Genomic DNA, 21,629 nt, shown 5'->3' on the forward strand with positions numbered 1-21,629 from the left:
TGGGAGGCGGCGTGCGGCCTGGGACCCCGCCGGTGCTGGCGTGGGGGGGGTTGGCAGGGCCGGCAGACTCCTTACCTGGCTCCGCACCTCCCCTCCCCCCAGCAGCAGAGTTTGGGTGTGGGTGTGGGAGGGGGTTGGGGCACAGGACGGGGTGAGGCGGGCTCTGGAAGCGACGACATTCCCCTCTCTCAGCTGCTAGGCAGAGGCATGGCCAGGCAGCTCTGTGCACTGCCTCCGCCCAGAGCGCTGGCTTCGCAGCTCCCATTGGCTGGGAATTGCAGCCAATGGGAGCTGCGGAGGTGGTGCCTATAGGCAATGTCTTTCTCTATGGGTTCTTATATGGACCTCATTATATCTCTAGTGTGTGATTGCCTCCCTAGTAATTAAAAAGCAAACAGTACAAATGACCTCTTTCTCCCTTCCTCACCTGTAAAAGAAAAACCTCAAAATACATATTGGTATGTTTAAATGGATGGGCTGAGTAAATGTAGGCACTGGAAGAAGCTATTGTACAGATTTTTAAATGTTTTTTGTTGTTCAACAAAGTACAGTTTTCATTATTATTACTTACTGTTTTATTACAGTAGTTCCTAGAGCTCAGTTAAATACAGTAATTTATTTCTAATTCAGGAGAAAGTAGAATTTAATCTGAGAGTTTCAGAAGTAGAGAAGGAGTTTATTAACAATTCTAATATCTCTTTTCCTTTCTCTACAGGAAACTCACATTATTCTCTTCATGGCCAGCAGAAGAAATAGACTTTCTTGTCCACTGCTCTCTACAGAGATTTTACAGGTGGTTGTTAGGGAAATGCAACAAAATTTAATAAGAATAGAGAATACTTTCCCTGTAATATGTAGTTAGGCTTTTTATAGCAGGTGCAAATGTAGCCCTTTTTTAATAACTCAAGAAATGTTTGTTTTGATCTATTTTGTAGACATTTGATTGTATTTGTGTGGACTTCATACTTCACCAGTATAAACATTAATAATAAGATAGATATCATAGTATTACTCTGGATTTACATTGGTGTAATTAGGAATAGAATGCTGCCCACTGACTTCAGTGGAGCTACTCCTGAGCTAAGTGAATGGAGAATCTGCTCCTAAAAACTGCAGTTTCCTACATAACTAGAACATATAACACATAACTTCTAACACTGTTGCAAAAAGGGGAACAGCAGTATTTTTCTACTCATGAGCGTTAAGTTTTACCACAAGGGAAACTAAAGTATTTGTGTAAACATTCTAAAACCACTGAAGCGTCTGGATTGTTTCCAGAGCTCCAGCACTGTCCACTTACATGGTATTCAATTGCTATGAGAACGTTTTGGATATTGGCATCACTGATCCTTTTGTTTCAGAATATCTGTGGAAGGAGTTTGTAGACACACTGACATGTATTCCATTTTTCTATTGTCTTCAGGACAGGAACAACTGTTGTCCCAGAAAGTTTAAACTCTTACTTCTTAGTAGTTGTAAAATCGGTAAGTATGTTAAAAACACATCATATGGCAGAAATGACATCCTATAATTCCTGCTGTAAAAGCTCAGATAACTGTAGGTCACAATAAGGAATAAAATTGAATATAAGAAAACTTTGTGAGAATGATGCATGTGAAAACTTGTGCTAGCCTCATGGGAGGATGTAATCTCTGAATACAGCCAATAGGGAGCTATTTGCATTTTTTAGTTTTCATTGTGGGTCTGACCCTGCATTCCTCATTCAGACAATAGCTTCTCAGTGACTTTCCTTTCTTTGACTACAATGGGAAGTTTTGCCTGAGAAAGGACCTCAGGATCAGGAACATACTGTAAATTCATTCTATTCTGAGGTAGCATGGGGATCCCATTTTTCTGTAACAGTGTTTTGAAAGATGTTATCAATCCATTACATGTCTGAGATATTTTTCAGTCATTACAGTTAGGAATAAATCTACCTCAAGTCATATTGGGCCACATTTTTAGCCTGTATTGGTTTTATGCACTCACAGGGTAACAGTGGACGAGAAGCTGGATATGAGTCAACAGTGTGTCCTTGTTGCCAAGAAGGTTAACGGCATTTTGGGCTGTATAAGTAGGGGCATTGCCAGCAGATCGAGGGACGTGATTATTCCCCTCTATTTGACATTGGTGAGGCCTCATCTGGAGTACTGTGTCCAGTTTTGGGCCCCATACTACAAGAAGGATGTGGAAAAATTGGAAAGAGTCCAGCGGAGGGCAACAAAAATGATTAGGGGTCTGGAGCACATGACTTATGAGGAGAGGCTGAGGGAACTGGGATTGTTTAGTCTGCAGAAGAGAAGAATGAGGGGGAATTTGATAGCTGCTTCCAAAGAGGATGGATCTAGACTGTTCTCAGTGGTATCAGATGACAGAACAAGGAGTAATGGTCTCAAGTTGCAGTCGGGGAGGTTTCAGTTGGATATTAGGAAAAACTTTTTCACTAGGCGGGTGGTGAAGCACTGGAATGGGTTACCTAGAGAGGTGGTGAAATCTCCTTCCTTAGAGGTTTTTAAGATCAGGCTTGACAAAGCCCTGGCTGGGATGATTTAGTTGGGGATTGATCCTGCTTTGAGCAGGGGGTTGGACTAGATGACCTTCTAAGGTCCCTTCCAACCCTGATTTTCTATGATTCTATGAGTCTATGAAAACAGAAGCTGAAAACCTGGCCCAGAATATTCATGTTTGAATCAAGCAGTTAAAGTCTTGTAAAAATATCTAGAACATGAAAATGATATTCTGAGGTTTCAAATCTTGGATATGGTTTCACAGAGTAGTTTATAATGACTTGTCCTAAAAGGATTGCATGTTTATGGAACACTATTTAACATTTGTATTTCTATATATGTTATTAGCAGATCAGTCCTTTCTTCATCCCCAGAATTCTGAGGCAGTGTAGTCTGGCAGAATGAGCATAGGCTTGGGAGACAGGCTCTGTCACTGACTCACTTCATGGCTTTGTGCATGTCATTTAGCCTTTCTGTCTCAGCTTTGGTGAAATGGGGATAATAATACTTAGCTGCCTCATGGAGGTGTTGTGAGGATTAGCTAATGTCTGTACAGTGCTTTGAAAATACAAAGCACCATACACATTCTAAGTATTATTTAGTTTACAAATCATGACAATAAATCTTTAAGAATTAAAGGCCAAATTGCCCATCTTGCGGGAAAACACACCAGTGGTAGAGAGGAAGGAGGCCAGAATAGTATGTGAAGTTCATCTTGTGGAGTTTCCCTCACACTATTGCACTGGGGTAAAGAGGTTAACTCCCCCACCCCACATGCCCCAGAATATAGTATGTGCATTCCCCAAGATCCACTTGAGGTCAGGTCTGCCCTAGTGGCGGATTAGCCAATGTGGCTCATGCCCAGGAGCCCCGGCCAATTGGGGGTCCCTGTAAAAATGGGCACCCCATGTCCCAACCTACTCTGCAAGCCCACCTGGCACTCCCATGGGGTCCCCGGCAGGAATTCTGGGTTGAGCGGGGCAAGCCCCTGTACTCCGACCCCATTTCCCTGGCAGGAGCACGGGGAGGGGGAATGCAGGTGAAAGGGGTGGGGAGGGGCCCCCACTTGCTCTTGCCCAGGGCCCCACAAAACCATAATCTGCCTCTGCTCTGCCTCTGCCCATATGGAGACCCTGTGAACACCCTGTAGCCCACTGTGTTTTTTTCCTTCCTTCTATCTGCCAGCTTTTGCCACTGGAACTCTCTTTAAAGGAGGCCTCCATAGTGCAGAAGGGTCTCCGTGGAAAGGCCTTCTAAATAGCCTTCTAAATTCTGCGCAGGTTGCATCCCTACAGCTCACCCATCTCTTCCTCTCTATAGACCACAGAGTCCAGTGAACGGGAATCTGCATGCATGGGCGCCGACTTCTATTCGCGCTGGTGGATGCTCTGCCCCCGGTCCTGCCCCGGTTCCACCCCTGCCCCACCCCCATTCCAACCCCTTCCCCAAAGTCCCCACTCCAACTCCATCCCCACCCCAATTCCGCCCCCTCCCTGCCCCTATACCCCTCCTTCCCCAAATTCCCGCCCTGGCCCCGCCTCTTCCCCACCTCCTCCCCTGAGCGCGCCATGTTCCCGCTCCTCCTCCCTCCCTCCCGGAGCTTGCTACGCCACCAAACAGCTGTTTGGCAGCGGTAAGCACTGGGAGGTAAGCGGAGGAGCGAGGACACAGTGCGCTCAGGGGAAGAGGAGGAGGTGTGGGGAGAGGGGAGCTTGGCTGCCGGTGGGTGTAGAGCACCCACTAATTTTTCCCTGTGGGTGCTCCAGCCCCGGAGCACCCATGGAGTCGGCGCCTATGTCTGCATGGGACAAATGAGTGGGGATGGTATCATGGAAACAGCATTCCTGCCCCATCAGCTAGGCAAGGAGAAGTCCTTGAAGGGAGGGTCTCCTGTGTGCAGATCATCAAGGGATGCAATCTGGCTCTCTTTTTTTCCTTCTAAAGGCTTGTTTTTCTACATATTTTGATCCATTCATAAATGAGGAAATATGAATGCAGTCTAAAAAAATGCTCATATGCTGCAAACTGTTTTTCATGCTGCTGTCTGAGTGTCACCCAATTAATTTTTAGTATGTTAATTGCATCACCTTTTCTATAGTTCATTGCTAAACTGGAAGTTTAGAGAAGAAACACATACAAAAGCTGATCAGGACTTGAAACAGAGCTTTGAATTATGTGAAAACTATAAATCTGATCCTAATTATGGTTGGGGAATTCATATCCTATTTTATAAATTGGTCATGTGTATTCCTTGTGGAAAGTAAGAACTTGTACATCAAGACTTTTTATTTAAAATTTATTGGTGTGCTTTTATATATACCATGGAATATATATGTATTTAAATAATTTTCCTGACTTGGAAAGCAGTTAAATTTTCCCCCTGGGTTTGGGGAAGCAAGGTAGGACCCACGGATGGTTTAGAAAGCCTGATATAAACTGCAAGAACTATGGTGACCAAAATTAGGAGAAACTCATTTGGGGATTGTTGTTTTTATAAATAATGGCAAAAGTAATTATGTTTGAAATGCTGGCAAAAACCTTTTAAAAGGTTTAATAAAACTTGTATGGACTTTTATTCTTGCCCCAATAGTTATATAATTAAATTACTTTGTTAGGAAATATTCAGGAGATGTGTTCTTATATCAAATTATGGGGATTTGCAAATGCAACTTGTATTAACAGTAATGTGATTTACACATTTACCCTTTTCATCAAGTGAATTTTTTTTCTAAAGTGCTGTATTCCACAGATGTGAACATTTTTTACTGGAGCTCAGTGTTTGAATAGGTTGTGTGTCTAGGGTCACAGGTATAATTAAGTGGTTATCCCATAGGTCACTTATTACTATGTTTAAATGCTCTCCTGAATTGGGGCCTTTATTAACATAGTTTCAGACAACTGAAAGATATTTTGAAAAAGCTGCCTTATGTTTAATTTGAACAGTCAAAGATAAGTTTTAGTGCTTAGTAGAACAGACAATGTATTTTAGTTACCTTCAAAGTGTGAACTTTTTTAGAACACATTCTTGCTTGGAGTTGCTTTAGAAAGTTTGACAAAACTTATATTCCTTGCAAGCAAAACTCACTTGTGAAGGAATCAGACACGCTACCTGAGTAATTTAGGGGAAGTAAATTTTCCAACAGTTCAGATAGATATTGTATAACAACCCCCATTATTACCGTAACATTTAAACTTAAGTGAGAATCATACAGAGGAAACCTTGTGCAATGTTTTGAAAATGTATCCCTTTATTCTTGGTAGATGAATTTGCTTCTTCAAAAGCTTCTATCACAGAAAATCATATTAAATCAGTCAATTAGTATCAGTATGATGGTTTAATCTGCACATTTTATTCTGCACATTGTTAAAATAAAATTGTAGGTCAGACATGGAACAGAGTAATGGTGACAATTTAGGCAATGTAGAATAACACAAACATCTCTAAATATATTTCCATCTAATTAAAATCTCCATACATTTCCAGGGTCGATGTCTGGTAGTGACACAACTGGATCAAGAGAGAATATATGCACACTCCAATGAAATGCAGAATTTTTCTTCTCTTTGTGATAATTTTATCACAATATCATCATTAAAAGAAAAGAAGGATTTGACTAGAAGACTTTGGGAAAGTAAGTGTCTTTGTCATGGTAGGTAGCAGTGTAAAATACATTAACCCTCATTTGGAGGCTAGATAACCAGCAGTTCTGAATATTATAATCTCTTTCTATACGTAAATGCTCTGAATATGGGGTGGGATTTTCAGATGAGCCTAAACTGTTTAGGACTACAAGTCTCACTGACTTGTGTTTCTAAGACATGTAAGTGCTTTTGAAAATTCCACACTTGGCAATTACAACAATGCACAATATAGTCTGGAAACATTATATTTTAGGTTATTTTAAAAAGTCTAAACATTCAGAATATATTGGTCTATTCCACAATGTCTATTGTGGTAACATTTGGGGGGCTCATGTTTAGTAGCACACTTACATCTTGGTTGCTGGGTTTGAAGCACCCGCAAGGAGTTGGAAGATGGGAGGGGGAAATACATGTGGTGTCACAGTATCAAGCATTTGTAGGCTATCCACTAAGGAACATCTTTTAAGTCTAGGAATAGAGTTGGTTGTTACCTTAGTGGTGCAACAGAACAGGGAGGGACTATAGAATTCTAAAGTGAAAACTGGTGGCCATACTTCAAATTTTAATTAAACCCCCAACTTCTTAATGAGCCAGCTAGATGGCCTAGGGCCATGTATCTGGAAGTGAGGGCATCCTTTGCATATGCTGTCTTAAATTAGCAGATCTGCTAATGGAAGGAAAGAAAGTGATGTCAAAGCTTACTGCTATAATTTGCATGCTAACACTAATGTAAGTGACTTGAGTTACTTTTATTTTCTTCTTGTTTTTATTTGTTAAATCTCCATTTTTTATTAAAACAAAATTATATTGAGGCCAGCAAACAACATCAAATTAATTCCTACAAATTACAATGTGTGAGTTGTCAAATTCTCTCTCTAGACTGGGAATTAAATTAATAAAACAAAAGAAAATTAAGTCACCCTGACTTTTGTAATGATGTAGTTTCAAGGATTTATTATAATATCTGTTATGTTAATATCTCAAATTGCTGTTACAAAAGTCATATATTTGATTTCATTTTAGGATCTCTTTATTCAGCTGCTCAGAGAACTCCTCTTACCCAGATGCCCAGAAGACCAAGACCTCAAGTAGGACAACCATTTCTACCTCTTAGTTTAGAATTTTCCTTTTCTGGGTCATTTCTTAGGAGGGTGGGAACATCCCCTTCCTATGGTGCAGATTTGCAGAAGCTTTTAAACTCTTCATGTACCAGTGAAGAGGATCTTCTGTTATAGTTTATTCCTTAAGTTCAAGATGCAACAGCCGGAAAAGAGGATCGTGAAAACCCTTGAACATAGATACCTGTTGACAGAACTTTTCTACTTCCCCCACTTACATAGTCATTGAGAGAGAGAATAAGAATGATTCTATATCCTGGAGGTTAGGGCACTCACCTGAGAGGGAGAGACCCAGGGTTTAATCCCCCTGCTTCAATGACTATTTAAGTACTTATCCAAAGTGGAACAGGGACAACAGGAGAGATGGAGAGAGACCACATCAGAATATCCCATAGCCAACTGTTTGGGCACACTTCTCAGAGGTGGGAAACCTCTGTTCAAATCTTTTCTCTAGAGGATTAGGCGGAGGGGGGAATTGAACCCATATCCTGGATAAGTGCTCTAAGTAGTGGGCTAAAAATTATAAGGGCGGCATCTCTTCCTCCAGCTGGATTTTTGGGTGGTGCCTGATCCCATAGGCATGCTCTCAGCACACCCACTGGATTGGACCCCACAGGCGAGATAAGCATTGCCCGACCTATATTTACCTGGTCTGAAGATCAGGCTGGGGCTTAAGCATGAGATAGGCATTGTGCACATGCTGAGTGGCAGAAATTTTAACAGAGAGAATTTAGGTGCTGGGGAATTTTAGGTACCTACAGGCCTAGGTAGCAGCCAAGAAGGGGTTTTGAGGGTCTGACTGGTGCCTACATCTTGGACGTAAGCACCTATAGTGGGGAGTTAGGCAACTAAGTACTTTTGTGAATCTGGGCCTTTGTGCCTAAGCTGGTAGAACTGAAGATAATGGGAGCAGGGCTGGGCTGGTCCTAGTATGCTTGGTTTTCGTTTGTTTATTTGGATAGCACCAACAGTGTGCACATAAATGAAAGGCAGGTTGTGAATAATTACTAACAAATAATCATAATCAAATAATATCTTTAAAATATTGTAAGGTGGTAAGCGTGCATTTTGATAACGTTGAGTGTGCAAAAATACTTTAACAGTAAGAAGTCTGCTGTTCAGAACCGAGCAAGTACAGAATTTGTGAAAAGAAAAATAAAATATTCTTCTTTTCCTATACCTTACTCACGTCATTATATAGCATAATTCACTCATTTCTGCTTTAATATACTGACTTTATCCTGGCATTCAGATTGTAATATTACATAGCATGAAATGACAGTGTGCTTTTAATTGGATTACTCATGCCACACTTGATTTTATTACAAGTATATTATAAAAAGGCAGAGAAAATGAATCATTTCCTAAGTTAATTAATTTATCACTTACCAACTGTCATTAAACCCTGGTTAATTAAATATAGTGGCAAAGTTAATTAAGAAGACGGATACTTTCCTAAAACAAATGAACCTGTATTTTAAGCAACTTGTTCCTTTAACGTCTTCCTTAATTGATTTAATAGACAGCTGCAGTATTATGTTATTCGCTCAGGGACAGAAAAGCCTTTGGTGACCTGGAACAGAAAGGTAATGAGGCACTACATTCAAATCTAATAGAAGGTAAGCATGGTCTGAAGTGACAAGTGTGTCAGAAAGCAACATACAGTGTTGAAAAGCATATTGAGAAGTTCCAAGATAGAAATGGTTTTCCTTATATCTACCACACAGTTGCAGACAAACTGATAAAAAATAAGTAGGATTTTATGAATTATATATAATAATTTAGCAAATCTAAGTCAAAAGTGTGGAACTGTGGAAATAGTGAAAGTAAAAATCCTCATTCTATCCCTGCATATTATAATTTTCTTTTCTGCCACTGGAACTGTCATCTACCTTTTGTAGATGTACTTTTCTGTATTTTAAAATATTTCTTTGTACAAAAATAGTGATAGCTAGTTTTCTACTCTGTGCAGTTTAAAACAATTATTCTGAAAAATCCCTAATTCACAAATAATTCACCCCCAGAATCTATGAAAATAAGGGAATTTAAAAGTCATGAGTTGTCTCTATTCTGTTATAATCTGGTTCTTACACTTGCTCCTCACTAGGGTATCTGATTGCCTCTTAAAATATTTCTTTTACCAGTCAAATTGTAGTCTTCTTTGGGATGATATGTTGGTAAAGTAGTTGAAGCCTTTGCTCTAACCATTTATATAGCAAGAATACTATATATAAACAAGTTTCAATATACTGTACTGTAGCAATGCAGCAAGAATGACACTATTAATACAAATGGAGCTTCTCGTTGTGTTTTTGTTGATGATCACTTCACAGCATTTTCTACAAAAATCCAAAACAAAACCAAAACAACAAACAAGCGAAAAACCACTTACAGCTCTGACTTGGTGCTTCTTAAATAAATATATTTTTAACTATTAGTTTTTATTTTGAGCCTCTGGCCAAACTGTATATGTTACTATGCTACACTTTAGATACCTAAAAAAGAACAGGAGTACTTGTGGCACCTTAGAGACTAACAAATTTGTTAGTCTCTAAGGTGCCACAAGTACTCCTGTTCTTTTTGAGGATACAGACTAACACGGCTGCTACCCTGAAACCTTTAGATGCCTAGGAACTTTAGAGGTTATTTCTAAATTTCATATTCTTCATCTTTCTAATATCTTTAGGTTTCTTGTAATTTATGATTGTGAGTTTCTTTTTTTTTCAGGAGTAGGTGAAAAAGTTGCCGAGACGAAGAGAGATGGCAGGAAACAAAAGGCATGTAAAATATTGCATTTTTCTCTTAAATCTGTTTTTTTTTAACATTAAATGAGAAAGTGAGAATAATAAGTTTTCAACATAGAATTAAAATAAATGAATATACCAAACTTATAAATTTACTTCGATTCTCTGTTGTGAAATGAATTTAAGACTTCTTCTAAATCTTTGTTTTATTTTGGTTAAGAAAACCTTTAAAAGAAATAAAAGAACTAAAGATGGCTATATGATAGTAAGAAAGATAAATATCTTTATTTAACTTGGCATGTGCAAATTTATCAAGAAATTATAATTAAATTTGATACAACAACTAAAGTTTTATCAAAAAGTAGGAATCCTATTGAAGACCTTGATCCTGCAAAGACCTATGCATGTACTTAATTTTACGCACTATCAATGGCTTCAGTGAGGCTACTCACAAAAGTATGTAAGGTTAAACATGTGCAAAAGTCTTTGTGGGATTGGGGTCTAATTCTGTTCTATACTGAGAAGATAATTTTATCATCAATCTTGAAACTAGGAACCTATAATACAGGATCTTAGTAAGTGCCAGTCATGGGGCCCAATCCTGCAAAGATTTAAGACTATGCCTAACTTTATTCATGTGGATATTCTCACGTAAATCAGACCTTGATCACTGGATTAATCACATATAAGCATAATATATTGATCCATTATGCACATTGCAAGTTACATTCAAATATTTACTTTATTACCATCATCCTGTAACCATCTGTATTTCAATTTATGACTTAATGTTTATCATACTTTGACCCATAATTCTTAACAGATCTTTTAACAACCTTTCATAGGCAATGGTGCACAAGCCAGTACAGAGAATCATTACAAGGCATCCTTTAAATCCCATCCTGTGAAATCTGTGCCTGCAATAAGCATAGTTTACTAGTCCGAGTAACCAAACCCTATTTGCAATGTATACATACATGAAAAAGATTTTGATTAATTTATGGCTAAGTAAATAAAAAATGTTTACATTTCTTACTTCTAACTTTGCACTTAATTTTTAACTGAACTGTCCCAGGCAGTTACATGGGCCCCAACCCTGCAAAGACTTAAGCACATGTCTAAGGCTATGTCTACACTAGCACTTTTGTCGGTAACACCTTTGTCAGTCAGGGGTGTGAAAAAACACCCCCCCTGACTGCCATAAGTTTCACCAACAGAAGCACCGGGATGGACGGCGCTATGTTGACAGGAGACGCTCTCTTGCTGACACAGCTACTGCTGCTCGTTGGGGGTAAGGGGCATGCGCAGGGATTTAAATTTGACTACTTTTTGGGGGGGCACTTTAAACACCGGCCCTCTACCCAATGCCCCCGGGCCCTGCTGCCTCCCCCACCCCCTGGCTCCCACTGCCTCCTCGGGCTCCTCACCCATCCCCCCAGCACCCTGCTGCCTCCCTTCCCCATTGTCCCCAGCTCCAAACACTTACTAGAGGCTGCAGGCGAGGAAGAGATGGGGCTCAGCAAGCTTGCCGTGCCCCCTCTGGCAGAACTGTGCTGCCAGCCCAGCTTCCCTGCTCCAGGTGCCATCTAATGGGGCTCAGCCGGAGTGCTAGCTGCAGTGCCTTTCCCAGGCGCGTCTCCAGCCATGCTCGGCCCGACTTCCACTGTGGCAGAAAAGAGGAGGACGAGCTTGGGGAGGGAATCCTGGGGTGAGGGCCAGGGTAGAAGCTGCGGACAATGGCAGAGATGATTACTGGAGGGGCTGTGCCCCTGCTTGCCCCCACTGCGCACGCCCCTGGACGTGGTTTAATTCTGCCGACAGGAGACCTCTCTCCCATTGGCATAGAGCAGCTACGCAGGAGACATTACAGCAGCGCAGACCTGCTGCTGTAAGGTCTCTGCTCTAGACATGGCCTAACTTTACATAGGGAAGAAGTCTGATGGGCTTCACAGAACATTAGTCACCCTGCCATAATGTGTACTTGATTTTTCTTTTTTACTAACCAAGTTTCACTGGAGGTCCTACAAAGTGGTTTCCAGTCAAAAAGAGATTGTTAATACTTGGTGTCAAGTATCAGAGGGGTAGCCGTGTTAGTCTGGATCTGTAAAAAGCAATGTCTCATGAAGTGGGTATTCACCCACGAAAGCTTATGCTCCAATACATCTGTTAGTCTATAAGGTGCCACAGGACTCTTTGTTGCTTAATATTTGGTGAAATTCACCCCAAGCAGAGGGCCATCCTAGAGCCTGTGCCCTACTTCAGTGTCATGTAAGCCCTCAAATGAAACAACCCCACTTTTGAAAAATAATCAAAAGTCCCAGTAATTGAGGGCAACATAAGATTGAGTGACACTGACTCAAATCTTATGTCTGAGACCCACGAATCTTCTAAACGAGATTAAAGTAGGAATTCAAATATTTTGGTAGCCATCTGAATATTTTTAAAAATTTTAAGGATTTTAGTTAAACAGTTTCTGATTAATTTCAGTAGGCAGTGCCCAATTATATAATTTACTAAGTCATAAATAGCAGCACAGAATGGGGAGGAGGTGACCAGTCCTCTATGGAGAAAGAAGTGGTTCAGGACTAGTTAGAAAAGCTGGACGAGCACAAGTCCATGGGGCCGGATGCGCTGCATCCGAGGGTGCTAAAGGAGTTGGCAGATGTGATTGCGGAGCCATTGGCCATTATCTTTGAAAACTCATGGCGATCGGGGGAGGTCTCGGATGACTAGAAAAAGGCTAATGTAGTGCCCATCTTTAAAAAAGATCCAGGGAACTACAGGCCAGTCAGCCTCACTTCAGTCCCTGGAAAAATAATGGAGCAGGTCCTCAAGGAATCAATTCTGAAGCACTTAGAGGAGAGAAAAGTGATCAGGAACAGACAGCATGGATTCACCAAGGGCATGTCATGCCTAACTAACCTAATTGCCTTCTATGATGAGATAACTGGCTCTGTGGATGAGGGGAAAGCAGTGGACGTGTTATTCCTTGACTTTAGCAAAGCTTTTGATATGGTCTCCTACAGTATTCTTGCCAGCAAGTTAAAGAAGTACGGGCTGGATGAATGGACTATAAGGTGGATAGAAAGCTGGCTAGATCGTCGGGCTCAACGGGTACTGATCAATGGCTCCATGTCTAGTTGGCAGCCGGTATCAAGCAGAGTGCCCCAAGGGTCGGTCCTGGGGCCAGTTTTGTTCAATATCTTCATTAATGATCTGGAGGATGGTGTGGACTGCACCCTCAGCAAGTTTGCAGATGACACTAAACTGGGAGGAGTGGTAGATACGCTGGAGGATAGGGATAGGATACAGAGGGACCTAGAAAAATCGGAGGATTGTGCCAAAAGAAATCTGATGAGGTTCAACAAGGACAAGTGCAGAGTCCTGCCCTTAGGACAGAAGAATCCCATGCACTGCTACAGACTAGGGACCAAATGGCTAGGCAGCAGTTCTGCAAAGAAGGACCTAGGGGTTACAGTGGATGAGAAGCTGGATATGGGTCAACAGCGTGCCCTTGTTGCCAAGAAGACTAACAGCATTTTGGGCTGTATAAGTAGGGGCATTGCCAGCAGATCGAGGGACGTGATCATTCCCCTCTATTCGACATTGGTGAGGCCTCATCTGGAGTACTGTGTCCAGTTTTGGGCCCCACACTACAAGAAGGATGTGGAAAAATTGGAAAGAGTCCAGCGGAGGGCAACAAAAATGATTAGGGGTCTGGAGCACATGACTTATGAGGAGAGGCTGAGGGAACTGGGATTGTTTAGTCTGCAGAAGAGAAGAATGAGGGGGGATTTGATAGCTGCTTTCAACTACCTGAAAGGGGGTTCCAAAGAGGATGGATCTAGACTGTTCTCAGTGGTAGCAGATGACAGAACAAGGAGCAATGGTCTCAAGTTGCAGTGGGGAAGGTTTAGGTTGGATATTAGGAAAAACTTTTTCATTAGGAGGGTGGTGAAGCACTGGAATGGGTTACCTGGGGAGGTGGTGGAATCTCCTTCCTTAGAGGTTTTTAAGGTCAGCCTTGACAAAGCCATGGCTGGGATGATTTAGGGATTGATCCTGCTTGGAGCAGGGGGTTGGAGTAGATGACCTCCTGAGGTCCCTTCAAACCTCATATTCTATGATTCTATGAAAGCTGTTTTGTGGTCCTCAAATTCAAATTAGTGTTATGATTATGACTGAAAATTCCCAACCTAGTCTACAGCCAGTTTTTCTAAGTCATTCCTGAAAATAAATTCCTGAATTTCTGAAGTAAAATCTCTATTTTATCACATTACCTAGTTTGTTATGTAGAAAAATAGGGTTTTTTCTTATTTGGAAAAAAATGTTTACTTATAAAAGTTGTGCAATTTTTAAGGCAGTTAAAAAAAATCTCAGAAGCATTGTTATGGTACTTCTAACTTCAATCATCAGTGCAAAGCGTGTGGGGAGGAAGTGGAGTCATGTGGCATGCACGCAGCTGGCCAGGCATGGAGGTAAGTACATTTCACAGAGGCTGCACTTTTGGGGAACTCCTGAAGGCCTTGTGCCCCTCAGAGTACTACCCCAATTTGAGGCTGTGGGTTAATCCCACAATTTAACTATCTTCTTTCTGTAGCGTAGGTAAGATACTAAACATTCTGTGTTGTCAAATTATTGGTCTTTATCAGTATGAATACAGGAATAATTTGACCAGATTGGTTTCTATTTTATTTATTACATCACTTTGCCATGTCCAGTAATATAAGAAAATACTGTGGCATTTAGTGGGGAAAAATAGTTTTAAATGTTACGATAATTTATTTTTGAAGGTGCTGTTTTCAGGTCAAACCGTTCCCAAGAACTGTGATAATATTACTCTTTTGATGTATCTTATTGATCTTACTAGTAATACTTCTGAAAATTAAGTAGACATATGTTGTTATAGTCTAGGCTGGTGAATTGTGCTGTCTGTCAGTGTATTGTTCTGTGTAACTGCATAAAGGAAACATAATAATTAAAATAGTATAGTTATTTTATTTGACAATGGTTGTTATATCTAAAAGGCTTTCTGTTTTCCTGTCTGATAAGAAATAAGTCATAATGAATAAGGCAGAAGTAGAAAAACCTCTGGCTTATGGCTATATATTAAGGTACATCTAAAAACCTACCTATGAGAGAGTTCAAACTGAAAAAATATAAACTATACTAAATGTGTTCTGACTATCAAGTATTAAGAAGATGTTCTTTTTCCTCTAGCTTTCTCTCTTTCATTGCAGCATGGTTTGTTGTTACACTAGGTCACATTTTGTTATTTTATCTCACAAGGTCTAAACAGAAATGATGGTTTGTGATTGGATGACAAAATATACAGTGAAACTAAAAATATTCATTTGGAATAGGCACATACTAATAGTTAAAAGATCAATTATCTAATTTAGAGTCTAGTGCTCTTTAGTTTAGCAGAATAATGTTTGACTCTGTTTTAATAAAGAATTTGAATTATTTTCATGTAAGGCTCAGTTCTTCAGGTGCTGAGCACTCTGGTCCAATTCAGCAAAGCACTTAAGCATATGCTTAACCTTAAGCATGTATTGGTCCCCTTGATGCTTAAATTCTTGCTGGATTGGGGCTAGAGTGCTCAGTACCTCACAGGATTGAGCCCACAGAGTCAGTTCCAAAGCCCACTGAAGTCAATGGAAGTCATTCCATTGATTTCAAATCAGTGGGCTTTGGATATAGCTAGGTTTGGACTGGAGCAACCAGGGATTTTACCATGCTCACCTCCAAACTGGTATTACAACTATTCACTACTTTGAACCTTCTCATTCCCAGACGTAGCATTCTTGGAGAGAAGAGAAAGGTCTGTTTCTAACGATGACATAATTGTGCAAGCCTACAATTGGCTGTTGCTGTGGCATTTTTCTGAATTATCTCCTGTGTGGGACAAACTTTTGGGAATGATAGAAAGAACATAGTATATTTCATATCGCTTTTCCTGTGATCTTAACTGATAGGGTATCACCAACAGAATAAGGGTGGGCAAAAAATTAACACACATCACAATGTCAAAATAATTTTATTTACAAAACAAATGATTTGTTAATCCCAGGAGCCCTGATTCAGCAATTCCCATAAGCGCCTACTTAATTTTAGCCACATACTTAAGTGCATTGTTTAATAATGATAGGCTTAATGTTAATTTCAAGGACTTAATTTCAAGCAAATGCTTAAAGGGTATGTCTACACTACGAGAGTACTTCGATGTCACTTAAATCGAATATGTGGAATCGATATTACAAAGTCGAACGTGTGTTTCCACACTAAGGACAGTAATTCGACTGTGTGAGTCCACACTAACGGGGCAAGCGTTGACATTGGAAGCGGTGCACTGTGGGCAGCTATCCCACAGTTCCCGCAGTCCCCGCTGCCCATTGGAATTCTGGGTCGAGCCCCTAATGCCTGCTGGGGGAAAAAATGTTTCGAGGGTGGTTTTGGGTAACTGTCGTCATCCAACCGTCACTCCCACCCTCCCTCCCTGAAAGCGCCGGCGGGCAATCAGTTCGCGCACTTTTCTGCTGAGTGACATCGCGGACACCACAGCACTGCGAGCATGGAGCCCGCTGCGATCATCGCTGCAGTTATGGCCGTTGTCAACACCTCGCACCTTATCAGCCACCTTTTCCAGAGGCAGATGTTGAGAAATCGGGCGAGGAGGCTACGGCAGCACGATGAGGACATGAAGTCTGAGAGTGGCACAGACCTGTCACAAAGCACGGGACCCCGCGCCGTGGACATCATGGTGGCAATGGGTCATGTTGATGCCGTGGAATGGCGATTCTGGGCACGTGAAACAAGCACTGACTGGTGGGACCGCATAGTGCTGCAGGTCTGGGATGAATCCCAGTGGCTGAGAAACTTTCGCATGCGGAAGGGAACTTTCCTTGAACTTTGTGAGTTGCTGTCCCCTGCCCTGAAGCGCAAGGACACCCGGATGCGAGCAGCCCTGACTGTCCAGAAGCGAGTGGCCATAGCCCTCTGGAAACTTGCCACGCCAGACAGCTACCGGTCAGTCGCGAACCACTTTGGCGTGGGCAAATCTACCGTGGGGGTTGTTGTGATGCAAGTAGCCAAGGCAATCGTTGATGTACTGCTGTCAAAGGTAGTGACCCTGGGAAACGTGCAGGTGATCATAGATGGCTTCGCTGCGATGGGATTCCCAAACTGCGGTGGGGCCATAGATGAAACTCACATCCCTATCCTGGGACCGGACCACCAGGCCAGCCAGTACATTAATCGAAAGGGCTACTTTTCCATGGTGCTGCAAGCACTGGTGGACCACAGGGGACGTTTTACCAACATCTACGTCGGATGGCCGGGCAAGGTTCATGATGCTCGTGTTTTCAGGAACTCTGGTCTGTTTAGACGGCTGCAGGAAGGTACTTACTTCCCGGACCACAAAATAACTGTTGGGGATGTTGAGATGCCTATAGTGATCCTCGGGGACCCAGCCTAACCGCTAATGCCATGGCTCATGAAGCCCTATACAGGCACCCTGGACAGTGAAAAGGAACTCTTCAACTACCGTCTGAGCAAGTGCAGAATGGTGGTGGAGTGTGCTTTTGGACGTCTCAAGGGGAGATGGAGAAGCTTATTGACTCGCTCCGATCTCAGCGAAACCAATATCCCCATTGTTATTGCAGCTTGCTGTGTGCTCCACAATCTCTGTGAGAGCAAGGGGGAGACCTTTATGGCGGCGTGGGAGGTTGAGGCAAATTGCCTGGCTGATGATTACGCCCAGCCAGACAGCCGTGTGATTAGAAGAGCCCAGCGGGACGCGCTGTGCATCCGGGAGGCTTTGAAAGCTAGGTTCCTGAGTGAGCAGGGTAACCTGTGACAATTTTGTTGATTTACAGAGAAGCTGAACCTGCCCCCATTTCTTTACCCAGTGACTGTTCACAATCCTCTCCAGTTTCATACCCCGTTCACCCCCTTCCAACCCACGTTTAAAAATAAAATCACTGAAAATTTGTTAATGAACAACGTTTTATTTATTACTGTTTTCGCGGAAAAGTGTTGAAACTGGGACGCAGACTGTGGTGGGGAGCGGGTGTAGTGTACTCATGCAAAGGACGCTTCTAAACTCGAGGAATGCCAGGCTCCTGCTTCTACAGTGGTCCGCACTGGCGGACTTATTGTTTGAAAGGAGCCTGCCACCCCTCCTGTTCGGGACTCTGTGTGTAGGGGCTATGTGACTTTGTGGCAGAGGGAGGACGGTTATAGATTCCCTGCTGCGTGGCTCTGTGATCCAGGATAAGGACCGCTGCATAAGATCTGTAACCGCCCTCCCACCGCCAAAAAATCTTAACCCCCCCCCCAACAGACAATGAAAACCACCTCCCAGACTGACCAAGGTGCCTAGTGACTGCACTGTGTGTGTGACCTGCTGCTGAACCTGCCCCCGTGTCTGTACCAACCACCTTTCCCCCCCTTAAAACAGACTGTCCTCTAAAAAAACATGATGGAAACAGCAATTAACAGAAACATATTTTTTATTAGCAAATGGACAGTTAGGGGATGAAACTGGGATGGGGGATTGGGTGATGCGGGAAGGAAAGGACTTATCAAATTGTGGGGAATGACAGCCTTCTGCCACTTGAGCAGTCTGCAGGGGTAGAGTGACAGTTTTCACGGGCTCTGCAGCCCCTCCTTCTTGGTACTTTCGGTGAGGGGGGTATGGGACTTTGTGGCGGGGGATGGTGGTTACACATAGACTGTAGCGGGGCTCTGTCCTCCTGCCTCCGGTCCTGCAGAACATCCACAAGGCGCTGGAGCGTGTCCGTTTGCTCCCTCATTAGTCCAAGCAGTGTTCGAGTCGCCTGCTGGTCTTCCTGCCGCCACCTCTCCTCCCGTTCGCTGTGTGCTCGCTGGTATTGGGACATGTTCTCCCTCCACTGACTCTGCAGGGTTGCCTCGACTCGGGAGCAGCCCATAAGTTCTGAGAACATGTCGTCCCGTGTCCTTTTACGTCTACGCCTAATCTGCGACAGCCTCTGGGAGTCTGATGACAGGGTAGGTCGGGAGACAGCCACAGCTGTGGGATGGGAAAAAGGGAGTGAATTCCTCAGAAAGATAAATTTTTGGGTGAACAAAGAAAATAGTCTTTCTCTGTGAAAAAGACCATTCACAGCACCTATCACATGCGCACTCAGGACAAGGTCGAATTTTCGGCCTTCGCATTCAGTCCCTGGGGTCTTGCAGTGCAGATCACAGAATCGGAACAGCACAGCGGAATTTGGGTAGCAGGCTGACATGGTAAGCCGTAGACTTGTGGCAGCTTAAAACTTTAATAATAGCACTGCCCTACTTTCACGTTCAAAGCAATGCTCCTAGCGTTGGCCAGTTCCTGCTGCCAGCAATCTGGCAAGCATGAACTCTGCCCCTGTCCCACCCCCTCGCGGCTGTCCCCGGGAAAGATCCCTCTATGCTGCCCCTCTCCCGCCTCCACCGCATGGCTGTAAACCGGCGGTTACAGTTCTGTAAAGGAACAGGGAAGCAGTCCCAATACTAACATTGCCCTAATTCAAAGCAGGTGACCATGAGCGACATCACTCTGATGTGTATTTCAGACAGCGACAAAGAACGCATGTTTCGGGAAAGCCTCCAAAGACCCGGGCCGTATGCCGCCATGCTGTGCAAGGCAATGATACCAGAGTACTTGATGGTAGCCTGGCGCGGAAACATTTCATACTACGGAGGACACAACAAGGCCGCTCTCCCAGGAACTTCATGCAAAGGCTTTCCAATTACCTCCAGGAGAGCTTCATGGAGATGTCCCATGAGAATTTCTGCTCTATCCCCGGACATATTGACCGAATTTTACTGTAGCTGCACTGGCAAGGGCTAAACAGTACAGCGCCTAGGGCAAACCAATCAAGATATACCGGACATTGTTAGATTTTTTTGCAGCAGTTGCACTGCCAAAGACTAGAACTTTAAGTGCCTAGGACAATCTAATCATGAAAAAGCCACAGTTAATATTAATATTCTTTTCTAAATAAATGTTTACATGTTTAAACCACTTACCGGCTGATCCTTCCCCTGATTCTGGGTCCGGGTTAACACCTGGGGAGGGTTGGTACGGGATCTCTGTGAGGGTGATGAAGAGATCCTGGCTGTCTGGGAAATCAGCGTTGTAAGCGCTGTCGACTGCCTCGTCCTCCTCATCTCCTTCCTCTTCTTCCCCGTCCACTACCATCTCAGAGGAAGCGGGTGCGGGCGTGGACAATATCCCATCCTCAGAGTCCACGGTTATTGGTGGGGTAGTGGTGGCGGCCGCACCTAGGATGGAATGCAGTGCCTCGTAGAAACGGCATGTCTGCGGCTGGGATCCGGAGCGTCCGTTTGTCTCTTTGGTCTTCTGGTAGCCTTGTCTCAGCTCCTTGATTTTCACGCGGCACTGCGTTGCATCCCGGCTGTATCCTCTCTCTGTCATGGCTTTGGAGATCTTCTCATAGATCTTTGCATTCCGTCTTTTCGATCGCAGCTCCGAAAGCACGGACTCATCGCCCCACACAGCGATCAGATCCAAGACTTCCCGATCAGTCCATGTCGGGGCCCTCTTTCTATTCTGAGATTGCATGGCCATCTCTGCTGGAGAGCTCTGCATCGTTGCCAGTGCTGCTGAGCTCGCCACGATGTCCAAACAGGAAATGAGATTCAAACTGCCCAGACAGGAAAAGGAATTCAAATTTTCCCAGGGCTTTTCCTGTGAGTCTGGTCAGAGCATCCGAGCTCGGACTGCTGTCCAGAGCGTCAACAGAGTGGTGCACTGTGGGATAGCTCCAGGAGCTATTAGTGTCGATTTCCATCCACACCTACCCTAATTCGACATGGCCATGTCGAATTTAGCGCTACTCCCCTCGTTGGGGAGGAGTACAGAAGTCGAATGTAAGAGACCTCTATGTCGAACTAAATAGCTTTGTTGTGTGGACGGGTGCAGAGTTAATTCGATTTAGCGCTGCTAAATTCGACATAACCTGCTATTGTAGACCAGGCCTAAGAGTTGTATAGAATTGGACCTAAATTCTTAATATCCTACGGGATATATTCTATAACTCTCCCTATTCCTTAATATCTGTCTCTAATACCAGTCTCTACATTCATAAAGTATTTTAACGGTTTCATATTTTCTTCTTTTAATACTTCACCCCTGCAAACATTAATACTGATCATTCAGTTAGTCCAGTTTATTATCTTGTTCCCAGACCAGGTTTAAAAAGTGATGCCAATGTTTATCATGGAGCTGTAGGTCTGGTCAGTTACTGCACTGTAATCTTCTCCCACAAGAACAACCAATATGTTTTTCAGTAATCTTTCATTCCCAAGACATTTCCTTTCTATTACTTATGATGATTAAAAAAAATGCACGTAATTTTCCTCCTCAATCTCTAATTATATTGTAATGATATTTTCTCCTTAGGATTTGTTGCACCAATTTAGTCAAATCTAAATCTTTGCTTGTTCCCAGACCAGGGATGGGGGGGTGGGATAGCTCAGTGGTTTGAGCCTTGGCCTGCTAAACCCAGGGTTGTGAGTTCAATCCTTGAGGACACAATTTGGGGTTTTAAATTTTAGGAGGGAGGGATAGCTCAGTG

General features: G+C 42.9%; 1 protein-coding gene across 1 annotated transcript in view; it reads left to right on the forward strand.

The window, feature by feature from the left end:
- LOC117878353 (cyclic nucleotide-binding domain-containing protein 2-like) overlaps positions 1-21,629 on the forward strand; it is a 140,932-nt gene that overhangs the window by 110,721 nt on the left and 8,582 nt on the right. The window contains exons 9-14 of the mRNA XM_034772524.1: positions 716-793; positions 1,424-1,484; positions 5,992-6,139; positions 7,173-7,237; positions 8,790-8,886; positions 9,995-10,044. Coding sequence (XP_034628415.1) covers positions 716-793; positions 1,424-1,484; positions 5,992-6,139; positions 7,173-7,237; positions 8,790-8,886; positions 9,995-10,044 — 499 coding nt within the window. The remainder of the gene's footprint in view (positions 1-715; positions 794-1,423; positions 1,485-5,991; positions 6,140-7,172; positions 7,238-8,789; positions 8,887-9,994; positions 10,045-21,629) is intronic.

This window comes from Trachemys scripta, chromosome 5 (genome assembly GCF_013100865.1).
Source record: "Trachemys scripta elegans isolate TJP31775 chromosome 5, CAS_Tse_1.0, whole genome shotgun sequence".
Classification (NCBI taxonomy): domain Eukaryota; kingdom Metazoa; phylum Chordata; order Testudines; family Emydidae; genus Trachemys; species Trachemys scripta.